The following is a 12,181-nucleotide window of genomic DNA, read 5'->3' as shown; positions in this document are numbered from 1 at the left end:
TTGGCTCGTCCTTCAATGACGTCACGACGCCGGAAGTCCTGGAGGGCTTCGCGCGGTTAAGGGCGCAGATGCGGTTGGCGAGAGCCGTGCGGGGGATTCTGGGAACGGGGACGGTGTCCCTCGGCCTCCTGGCAAGTTCCTTTCCTTTATCTCTTGAGTTGGGCGAAGGGGAGGATTTGAACTTGGATCTCTGGTTGCCAGTGGTTACCAGAAACACCCCCACCAGCCAAGGGGGTCACCTTTATTTAATACTGTTGTTCCCCAAGTCAGCCCTGGAGTAACCCCTTGGCAGGCAGGTTTTCAGGATATCCACAATGAATATGCATGAAAGACATTTGCATATAATGGGGGCATCCTGAAAACCTGTCTGCCAAGGGGCTACTCCAGGGCTGACTTGGGGAACACTGATGTAATCTACTGCAAATGAAATAGCCAAGCGGTTTACAAGTATTCATCAATTGAGGGGGAGAGAAACAAAAAGGATCGGGAGAATACTTGGGCAGTTGCAACCCAAGCGCTATACCGGGTAGAGCTTTGGATTCTTGCCCAGAAATAGCTAAGAAGAAAAAAATTTAAATTGAATCAGGTTGGGCAGACTGGATGGACCATTCGGGTCTTTATCTGCCGTCATCTACTATGTTACTATGTTAAAAAGTGAATGACTATTGTCAGTTCCAGAGTAGGATGCAGAAAGCGGAGAAGGGGAATGAAAAGGAGGAAGAGTGTGGTGCAGTGGTTAAAACTACAGCCTCAGCTCCCTGAGGTTGTGAGCTCAAACCCACACTGCTCAAGTCACTTAATCCCCCATTGCCCTAAGTACAATAGATATATTGTGAGCTCACCGGGACAGACAGGGAAAAATGCTTGAGAACCGTTCTGAGCTCTCTTGGAAGAACAGTATAGAAAATAAATAAAAGAAGAAGACGGTGAAGGGCTGATTGTCAGGTTCCAGTGGAAATGTGCAGAAAAAATACCAGACTTTAGGTTGATCGTTAAATCTAACAGATGAGAAGAACTCATTTCACAGATGCAAGGGGATAGAATTCCAGAAAGTTGGAGCCAGGGCTGAAAAAGAGGTTTTTGTGGAATGCGAGCAAAGGGGTTAACAAGGAAACATTGATGGGATTTGGGGAGTGAGAGATATAGGAAGAAGAAGAGAGTATGAAAGGTTAAGAAATGAGGTATAACATCAAATTTCTTTGCGCTATGTATTAATTTAACAGAGCTGTTCTGAATGAGTTGTAATTGTCACAGTTGGAAATGGAGCAAGCCATGAGGTATAGAATTACTATAATTGAGCTGGGAAATTACAGCACTTTTCAATATAATGATGTCAATACTGGGGAAGAAAGGCTCCTTTTACAAAGCTGCAGGAGCGATTCCCACGCAGCACATGTGATGAAGCCCATTCATTTCCTATGAGCTTCGTTGCATGTGCCACACCAGAAATTTCTACCGTTACTCTCAAAAAGAGCCCGAAATTTGAAGATTGTGGTTATTGCCCTTTCATATATTCTGATGACATTACAATGTATATTCCACTCAGTGAGAAATAATTCCAGATATCAAAATGATTTGGGATATTCCGCAGTCTCAGGCTTTTAACATTTAAATTGAAACTAAATAAACAGATTTAATATCCCCAGAATTGACAGCCTGTCCATTGATGGTATTTGGAATCCTCTTTGAAAATTCTAGGAGTCATCTTTGATAGATGTTTTAACATTTCGGCCTCAAGCTCAGGTGTTCAGAGTTCTTTGGAAGCTAAGACAGTTTGGTCCGGATTCTAAAAACAGCTCCTTAATTTAGGTGGCAGTAGGCAACCTTTCACCACCCAGCAATTTCTTTAATTGGTTTTAATCGGTGCGGTAATTGATTGTGCTTAAAAGCTTGTTCATAAAAACTAGGTGCTGGAATCGTGTCTAAGCATGGCACCTAAGCATTTATGAAGAGGAGATGATAACAGTAAGGTACTGGTCGCCTGTGTATTTTATTGCTTGTATCTTTTGTGGGTGTCTTTGTTGATCTTGTATGTATTTTTGCTCGTAATTTTGTATGTAAGTTTGTAACCCGCCCTGGGTAAGGGTGGGATAGAAATAAATAAACCAAACCAAACATAAGGTCAAAGTAGATGTGGTTGGGGGCAGAGATGACCGGCACCGTTAACCCTGGCCTACAATACCGGCACCTAAATCTTTTCTGTAGCTGCAATTCTGTTAACAGCACCTACGCATGACTGACAAACAACAGTACCATTTTTTGGAGCTGCCACAACCCAATGCAAGCACCGATCTGGCCCATTAGGTCTAACCTGAACAATCTGAAAACACTGGTGTTGACACACACTGATTACCGTATATAGGATGTGGAAAAATTGTTATGAAAAACCTCCAGACTGCTAAGTACTGCTGCTCAGTTGATTTTTGGCATATCAGAGTTTGAGAGCGCCACCCACACCTCTGCTCCTGATTGGTTACCTGATGACTCACGCGAGTTGTATTTAAACAATGCTCTTTTGTTTTCCTGATATTATACAGCCGTGCTCCCAGTTATATGTTGCCCCATGTTGAGCTGCTTGAAAGAAAGTTGAGACCAATGGCAAGGGAATTCTTAATATTACATTACCCGAGTCCCAAGAATTTGAGATATGAAAGAGTGTTTCAGTTCTCAGGCAACGAATAATTGGAGCGCTTTACCACATATGATATCAAATAGAGTATAGTACATTCAGGAAATTAATGAAAACTCATCTGTTTAAGAGGTCGATTAACTTTGCCTCTTATAGCAATAATTGTGATTTCCTGGGAATGCTCAGCTTCTTATTATGTTAGCCAAGCTGAACTCCTGGGGATAGCAATGGGATATAAATATTCCAGTGTAATGTGATAAGAAGACATAGTGATGGTTAGTCAAAATAAGACCTTGCAAGAGGAATTTGTCAAAGGATAAAAAAGTATTTACTGACAATAGAGGACATATGATGCTTGAAAGTTAGGCAGTTATCAATGATGACCCCAAGAATTTTAGTCTCGTCTTTGAGTGGAATGGGTGCACCAGAGATGGAAGGGGTAACGGAAAGGCATGATTGTTTAAGCAAGGCAAAGAAAAGTTTTAGCAGCAGTTTTAGAGGGTTTCAACTTAAGGCGATTAGTTTGGGGGAAATACCAGAAATATGAGAGGACTTGGTAGGTTGGCATGGAACCAGAAGTTGTACATCATCTGCATAAATGAGGAAAGTCTTATACAAGATCTGGAGGAACAGCAAGAGATGAAAGACATTGAAAAGAATGGGGTCAGCATGTAAGAGAGTGTGTGGTAGATAAAGACCTGTGTGCCCATAACCAACCCAACCCCCCCCCCCCCAAAAAAAAAAAAAAAAAGTTTTTCTTTGCTACTGAGAACTTAAGAAGTGTTCTTAGTTACTGTAATGACGCTGATTTCAGATCTGGGATTGAAATTCAGCTAGCAGGTCAGGTTTCTGAGATACACGTTACTGATATTGGCAAAGTTGTGTTAAGGAGTTTACTCTGAAAACAAACACAAAGACAATAAGGAGGCAGGTTACTGCATATATTTACGCCTCTCTAAACTCACACAAAAGTGATGTCAACATGTTCAGAAATGTTTGAGACGCTTGTCATAGCACCTTCAATGTTCTATCGCAGAGGTAAGACTTAAACCAGAGGAGGGCAGTGCCTTTAACGCCAGTCTCTTCTAAACAATGTCGAAAATGATCATGGCCCAATAAATCAGCTTATTTGAGCCACCCTATGGAAATTTCTCATGAATATTCATTATAGATATCCTTAAAACAAAACTGGCTGAGGATCCCCTAGTCCAGGTTTGGAAACCACTGAAAGCTCATTCTTATGCATCTCCTTTGATGGGAATGGGGTGGGCAAGGAGCTGAATTGGAGTTGCAAAACAGGATAAGGGAATATATTTTTGTTTGGGAGGGGGCAACAAACCAAGCTCTGTCTCTGCTCCCCATCTCCCTGGTTGCTAACGTTGAGTGGGACAAAGAATTGGTAAGGCCATAGCCTCTGTGACCCCTCCCCCTGTTCTGCTTCTTATGGGCAGTAATATATAATGGTATTGCAGTAAAGAAAAATTAAGTTGTTATTATTATAACTAACATACCCCTTTTTCTTGTATGCGCTTTGAAGATCTTAAATCACCTCTTCCTAAACTAAAGAACGTGTTTTCATTTGTTTTCATACAATTGATAGGAAACACGGGGTCTGCCATGTCACTGGAGAAGACGACCATGGAGAATGCCAGTTCCTTGCTCTGGCCCCATGTCAGACTATCACTATTGTAAAGTTTTCAGTGTAAGTAAGAGACTCTATACAAAGTCAAAAAATACCACAGACTGTACAGAAGATTCAGAAACACAACCAAAAAGTGAAGGGCTGGAACAAGAGTCCGACTTTGAAGCCAAAACTTCAAATTCAGAAGCCGATTCTTTGCCGCCCCCATCTCTTACTCCCCCAGCTCATTGCTGTATGAGTGCATGCCAGAACTGTGTTTGGATCCAGTATGCAGAAGATATGCTGAAATATTACCAGGACGGGGGCGAGAAAGCGCTGAAAGCTCTGGAAGAGCACGTACATGATGAAAACATTAAGACCTTTATAAAGATGGAGATAAAGCTTCGAATGAAATCTGGCGACACATGATCATTCTACAGCGATTGTGTAAAAGGAGCAATGAAGGAACGTGTTAAAGTTCAAAAAGTGTCTCCCGCTCCCAAGTACTGACCAGCTGCTTTCTCTCACTACTTGAGGCCTTTGATCTTGTTAATGGTCACAGTGAAATTCCACATTTATCTTGCTCAGGTTCTGTTGGCAGCTGCTGGGCACCAAAAGGTGAGCCAGTTCTTGTTTATCAGTTGAAGTTTCCCAGAAGCCTCTGAGAGCAAACGCTGGCAGGAGAACCATGGGCACGCAGCGAAGGGTTCATCTTCACTGGTTATTTGAGAATATGCTGAATTATTTATTCTCTCTGCCTTTTGTAGTATTGAAGTTACAGTGATTGCTTTGGAATTAAAGGCGTTTGAAAGGATGTCTTATGAATGGAGCAATGCAATAAAAATGTATTTTGAACATTTGTGACCATCTTTGAGAAAAGGTGACTAAAATCAGCAGAAACCAAAAATGAGGTTTTAAAGAATCCTGATAAAGCAGAAAATAAATAAATAAAAGTTACAGATGTTCAAACATGTAACCTTTGCAGACTGCTAATGGGCCCATGACGTGAAAAACTGGCCATTCAGTCTGCTACTTTGATCAACTTTTCCCAGAGATGGCCACAATTTTGTAATCCAGTTTGTCAGACTTAAGCAACGATACCTGACTTTGGGCCAAACAGACTAAGCTTCCCCACCCCTAACTCCATCCAGCACAAAGGGAAAAATTATTTACCGTATTTTCACGCATATAACGCGCGCGTTATACGCGTTTTTACCTACCGCGCATACCCCTCGCGCGTTATATGCGTGAGCGCGGTATACAAAAGTTTTAAAACATAGTTCCCACCCCGCCCGATTCACCCCCCCAGCAGGACCACTCGCACCCCCACCCCGAACGACCACTCGCACGCGCTCCCACCCGCACCCGCATCCACGATCGGAGCAAGAGGGAGCCCAAGCCCTCTTGCCCGGCCGACTCCCCGACGTCCGATACATCCCCCCCCCCCGGCAGGACCACTCGCACCCCCACCCCGAACGACCGCTCGCACGCGCTCCCACCCGCACCCGCATCCACGATCGGAGCAAGAGGGAGCCCAAGCCCTCTTGCCCGGCCGACTCCCCGACCTCCGATACATCCCCCCCCCCCGGCAGGACCACTCGCACCCCCACCCCGAAGGACCGCCGACTTCCCGACAATATCGGGCCAGAAGGGAGCCCAAACCCTCCTGGCCACGGCGACCCCCTAACCCCACCCCGCACTACATTACGGGCAGGAGGGATCCCAGGCCCTCCTGCCCTCGACGCAAACCCCCCTCCCCCCCAACGACCGTCCCCCCCCCAAGAACCTCCGACCGCCCCCCAGCCGACCCGCGATCCCCCTGGCGACCCCCACGACCCCCCCACCCCCCTTCCCCGTACCTTTGGTAGTTGGCCGGACAGACGGGAGCCAAACCCGCCTGTCCGGCAGGCAGCCAACGAAGGAATGAGGCCGGATTGGCCCATCCATCCTAAAGCTCCGCCTACTGGTGGGGCCTAAGGCGCGTGGGCCAATCAGAATAGGCCCTGGAGCCTTAGGTCCCACCTGGGGGCGCGGCCTGAGGCACATGGGCCCAACCCGACCATGTGCCTCAGGCCGCGCCCCCAGGTGGGACCTAAGGCTCCAGGGCCTATTCTGATTGGCCCACGCGCCTTAGGCCCCACCAGTAGGCGGAGCTTTAGGATGGATGGGCCAATCCGGCCTCATTCCTTCGTTGGCTGCCTGCCGGACAGGCGGGTTTGGCTCCCGTCTGTCCGGCCAACTACCAAAGGTACGGGGAAGGGGGGTGGGGGGGTCGCCAGGGGGGTCGCGGGTCGGCTGGGGGGGCGGTCGGAGGTTCTTGGGGGGGGGCGGTCGTTGGGGGGGAGGGGGGTTTGCGTCGAGGGCAGGAGGGCCTGGGATCCCTCCTGCCCGTAATGTAGTGCGGGGTGGGGTTAGGGGGTCGCCGTGGCCAGGAGGGTTTGGGCTCCCTTCTGGCCCAACTACCAAAGGTACGGGGAAGGGGGGTGGGGGGGTCGTGGGGGTCGCCAGGGTGGTCGCGGGTCGGCTGGGGGGGCGGTCGTTGGGGGGAGGGGGGTTTGCGTCGAGGGCAGGAGGGCCTGGGATCCCTCCTGCCCGTAATGTAGTGCGGGGTGGGGTTAGGGGGTCGCCGTGGCCAGGAGGGTTTGGGCTCCCTCCTGGCCCGATATTGTTGGGGAATCGGCGGTCCTTCGGGGGGAGGGATGTATCGGACGTCGGGGGGGGGGGCATCAGGCTTTCAGGATGGGGACAGACCTTCAAGGGGGGACAGTGCACGGAAGTCAGGGGGGGTGAACGGAGAGTCGGGACAGCGCACGGAAAGTCAGGGCGGGCGAAAGGAGCGTCGGGCAGCATGCGCGGTATACCCGTGAGCGCGGTATACCAAAGTTTTTGTGCATATCAGCGTGATTTCTGCGCGCTATACCCGTGTGCGCGTTTTATACGGGTGCGCGTTATTTGCGTGAAAATACGGTAGTGTCACTGACCACAATACGTCTTGCATCTAGTCTACCTTGTAACAGGTCCAAACATGGAAGCAGCAACACAAGCCAACCAGTGGCCATGGATCTATATAACAGTGTTGTTGGAAGAGCAACCTCTGATGGTGGGGTTTTCAAGGAGCTGATACTAAGTTCATTATAGGAATCCTTTAACATTTTTCCTCAGATTCTTAGAGAATGACATGGTGACAGAATTTGTCCCCATCTGCACAGATAACCATGAGAAAACATCCCCGTGTCATTCTTTAAGGAGAGAAGGAAGAATCAGAGTATGAAGGGGCCCAGCCACTGACCCTCAAGCCTTGCATTGAAGAATAAGGACTGAGGTTGAGATAGGCACTAAAAAATTACACGGGATGGTTTCCCACAGTTATCCACGAGGATGGGGACAAATTCTGTCACTCTGTCATTTTCTACAATGGCACCCAGAACTGCACATGCAATTTAATTGAATAAGAAACCATCGAGTAGGATTTGCATATGCAACTTGCTATGTACTATTCTATAAAGATAACTCTCAATATAGCCAAGTTCAACAGATATACTGTCAGTTCAAAATATGTCCCACATGTAAAGACAGTATCAATATCATATTTTCAAGATATATCTCTCAAAGTGAAATTGTTGCAGTCTTCAGAAGTGCCTCTGGTAAGCCCAGTGCTCACGTCATCATCAGACCTGCTTTATTGTTTTAAAATTGCACCAGAACAAGCTATTGGGGTAACTGGAAGCCAGCAATCCTACTGGAATGACCACATAGACATCCCAATGGAGCAAAGGGGTGACCTAGAAAGCACTGCAGTGAACTTCACATCACAACCTCCTTTTATTGCATGGTGAGCCCTCCAGGAATAGCAAAAACTGTACTGTGCCCAGTTTATACCACTTCACTATCTGCAATTGTCACTTAACACTTCTTAGGTGGTGGAGGTTGCCAGTGACCTCTGGGATAAAGATTAAGGGAAAGTCATGCCTTTTTCCTTCCAATGGTCATTGGTCAGTTTGAGCACTTTGTTATAAAAACAGGTCTAGCCAAAACCATCCTATTTTTTGCCCTGGACATTTTTACAATGATCCATTGTCCAAATCGTAAGCCCACCCTGGTCCCACCCCACTCCTTTGAGGTTTAGACAAGCTGAATAGAAAAGCATTTTTAAAATGAGTTTAGAAAATAGCGATTTGAACATTTTTGCAAAAAGTGTCCATCTGCTGCTTTGTGCCGTTTTTTGGACATTTTTCTGTTTTGAAAATGAGCTCCATCATGTAACTAAAAAAAAAATCACCTTTCTAGATTCTGATCCAGTGAGTGCACTGCCGCTGGCTCGGTCTGGATCGCCTTTCTAGATTCTGATCCAGTGAGTGCACTGCCGCTGGCTTGGTCTGGATCGCCTTTCTAGATTCTGATCCAGTGAGTGCACTGCCGCTGGCTCGGTCTGGATCGCCTTTCTAGATTCTGATCCAGTGAGGGCATTGCCACTGGCTCGGTCTGGATCACCTTTCTAGATTCTGATCCAGTGAGTGCACTGCCGCTGGCTTGGTCTGGATCGCCTTTCTAGATTCTGATCCAGTGAGTGCACTGCCGCTGGCTCGGTCTGGATCGCCTTTCTAGATTCTGATCCAGTGAGGGCATTGCCACTGGCTCGGTCTAGATCGCCTTTCTAGATTCTGATCCAATGAGGGCACTGCCGCTGGCTCGGTCTGGATCGCCTTTCTAGATTCTAATCCAGTGAGTGCACTGCCGCTGGCTCGGTCTGGATTGCCTTTCTAGTTTCTGATTCAGTGAGTGCACTGCTGCTGGCTCTTTCTGGATTGCCTTTCTAGATATTGATCCACTGTTCACATTGCTGCTACCAGTCAGTTTGTCTTCCTGAGCTTGAGTCTAAGATAATACCTAAAATGACTGGCTCTTATCCCCTCAAGGTGCCAGCCCAGACTGCATGGGTGGTCTCTCTGCTAGAGGTATTCACAACTCTTAAACCAATGAGGGTCTTCTTTTAATGAAAGGTGTTGTATAAAGAAAAGTTGCCAATGATAACAAGTGCCGATGGCTATAGTTTCAAGTTTACTAGGTTTTGATAAACCGCTTATCTAAAAAGAAATCTAGGAAATGATTAAAAAGCAGTTGACAATACAAATAAACATATTATATACATGTTAAAACTTTATACAGAAACAAATGGGGAGGAGGAGAAGGAATACAATCCATGAAAAGAAAAGAGGGGGAAGGGACGAGGATGAAGAAAAGAAAACTATACTGCAAATCAAGGTTCTGCTGAGTCCCAATAGCTGTAAACGTTTTACAAATTGGAAAATAATCTTGCTGTCTGAGGTGAATAGACAGAGCAACAACGGGTGGCATCGTAAAATACAGTTAAGAGGCATTGATTGGTGGATCAAACTAAAGGCAGGAGAATGATTAGATTTTGTTTTGAATATTGGAACTAGAATTTTGAATATAATACGGCGAGGAATTTTCTCAGAAAAACATTCTTCTTCGCGGTTTCAGTGGTGGAACAGAGTCGTAGACAATTGGTCAAGGAGCAATAGAAAGCAGGTGAACTTTAACCCTTTGACCTTCAAAGTGATTTTATTCAAACCTCCCAACACAGATTCTCAAGAATGATTTATCTCAGTCTCCAGGATTAAGTGGTGGGAGGAGGGGGGGGGGGAATTATAATCCTATTGCACAGGAGGTGGATAAATCTCAAGCTCTCCCAGAACAGAGAACCAGTAGGTGCTGGGAGCAGGCGGAGGGTCTCACTCTATTTCTGTGGATGGCCAGGTAAGTTCTTGCTCCGCTTGCATTTTGCCGTCCTATTGTATCCACATCAGCACTTTCAGAAATGTTTCCCATCATTTTGCTGGAGGCTGAAGCATCTGCATGGATTTCCAGAGACTCCATCAGTGGGTAGGTAAGAAAGACGTGGAGAGATGAACCCAAGCAGAGGCTACTAGTTTGGTCTCAGCTTTAAAATAAAACAGATGCTGGAACCAATTATTAAAGCCATGAGACTAGTAACCAGACTGAAGACATTCCAGGCAGGAGCCAAGTATGTGTCGCAGATATAGGGCTAACCCCGCACCACGCGGCCAGAACTGACGCCTGCTCAATGCTGGCGTTAGTGTCTAGCGTGCGTTAAAGCCCTAACGCAGCTTAGTAAAAGGAGCACAGAAAGAATTTCAAGACACGATTTTTAAGCACCCAAATCTGAAATGTGAATTTGTTGAAGTCCCTCCTTCTATGAACTTTACTAGTAATAAGAAATCACTGTTTCTTCATCTCATGATGTCTGAATAGCAGGAATACAACACAGAGTAACACTATTTTGCACTATTCAATGTACTGTAAACCGCTTTTGGAGAATCTCTTCATGAATAAATAAAGAAGTTGTGATCCGCGTTGGCCACTGTTGGAAGGAGGATACTGGGCTTGATGGACCTCAGTTCGATCTGTCCCACTATGGTCAGCTGTACCAACAAAGTCTTAAGGCTCCTTTTACAAAGCCGCACTAGGGCCTCAATGCGTGGAATAACGCGTGCTATCCGCTACCACCTCCTTTTCAGCAGGTGGTAGATTTTCGATTAGCGCGCGCTAGTAATATAGTTATTTTTCTTATGTACTTTAGTTTTTAATTAGTTCTTCCTTCTCTTATGTTTTCTGCTATGTACTCTAGTCTTAATTCTATGTGAACCGAGTCGAGTTCCACTGGGAGATGATCCGGTATATAAACCAAAGATTAAATTAGATTAGTGTTTGTGACATGGCTAATATCAAACATTAAAGCAAAGGATGCACCATGAAGGGTATTTGAAGCAGGTTGTTTTTTTGTAAGAAAATGCTGCCCATTTATTTTTAAATATTTCCGCTAACAGTGGAAGCAAATACGTTCAGTAGGAAATCATGTTTGAAGCAGTTTCTAAGAGGTATTTGAAGATACATTTATTTCTTGGTTTTCCTCCTGATTAAGCAAACTGAGTGGTACGAATTCAGAGCCTACAATTGTGTGGTATGCATTTTTATCTTCATTTTATGATTCTTTTACTGTACTTTGCCTAGCTATAGGATAGATTAAATAAATAAGGTAGGGGAGGAAAAGTGTGAGTTCTATAGAGAACTCGGTTTCCAAACTCATCTCCCCTCGACTTGAGACTGGCAGATAAAGAGTGGAAAGTGCGCAGGTTTCTCATCGGCATTAGAGTTCTCTTGCTCTATCACATCAGTCCTGCAGATGTTGAGGACTTTCTCATGCTGGCCTTCTTTAATGAGGGCAATAATTTTGATTTATTTTCAGATGGAGGGGAGGGAATGTTGCCTCTTTTTAAATGATTTGCTTAGTTTTACATTCATTTTAATTAAAAAAAAATGTTAGCACAGAATATGTGAATGCAAATAAATGGATTGTGCGCAAGTTCATTAGGTCAAACTATGAAGGTCCCAAAAACCTCAAAACAAACTAAAGAACCCCTTTTACCCATTCAATTGCTATGGGCTTCAATTTTTATTTCTTTTCTTTTAGGTATTTATATAATAATAATAATAATAATTTATTCTTGTATACCGCCATACCCAAGAAGTTCTAGGCGGTTCACATCCGTTAATTAAGATCCGCGATGACACAAGGATTTACAAAATTTTGACAAAGTTACAAGCAACGAAGGGAGCGTGGGGACGCTTGAACAGAGTTTTATCAAAAGTAACATAGAAACATAGAAGATGACGGCAGAAAAGGGCTACAGCCCATCAAGTCTGCCCACTCTGCTTACCCATTATGCCCTAATGACCCAATTTCCTTATCTTGACCCTCGTAGGGATCCCACATGGGTATCCCATTTATTCTTAAAGTCTGGCACGCTGTCTGCCTCGATCACCTGCACTGGAAGCTTGTTCCAATGATCAACCACTCTCTCTGTGAAGAAATACTTTCTGGTGTCGCC

The 12,181-nt window shown here is 45.4% G+C and overlaps 1 protein-coding gene across 3 annotated transcripts in view; it reads left to right on the top strand.

Annotated features, from left to right (window-relative positions):
* LOC117367869 (retinal rod rhodopsin-sensitive cGMP 3',5'-cyclic phosphodiesterase subunit gamma) overlaps positions 1 to 12,181 on the top strand; it is a 58,257-nt gene that overhangs the window by 35,056 nt on the left and 11,020 nt on the right. Inside the window, exons 1-2 of one of the 3 annotated variants that reach the window (XM_033960910.1) lie at positions 9 to 131; positions 4,230 to 5,105. The exons of 1 other annotated variant lie outside the window; for it this stretch is intronic. In XM_033960910.1, coding sequence (XP_033816801.1) covers positions 69 to 131; positions 4,230 to 4,679 — 513 coding nt within the window. In that variant the 5' untranslated portion in view covers positions 9 to 68 and the 3' untranslated portion in view covers positions 4,680 to 5,105. Of the gene's footprint in view, positions 1 to 8; positions 132 to 4,229; positions 5,106 to 12,181 lie in introns of those variants that run through there. One more of the 3 variants, XM_033960911.1, reaches the window with a different exon arrangement.

This window comes from Geotrypetes seraphini, chromosome 10 (genome assembly GCF_902459505.1).
Source record: "Geotrypetes seraphini chromosome 10, aGeoSer1.1, whole genome shotgun sequence".
NCBI lineage: Eukaryota > Metazoa > Chordata > Amphibia > Gymnophiona > Dermophiidae > Geotrypetes > Geotrypetes seraphini.
Note: the sequence above shows the minus strand (reverse complement) of the source record. Positions and strands in the feature narration are given on the sequence as shown.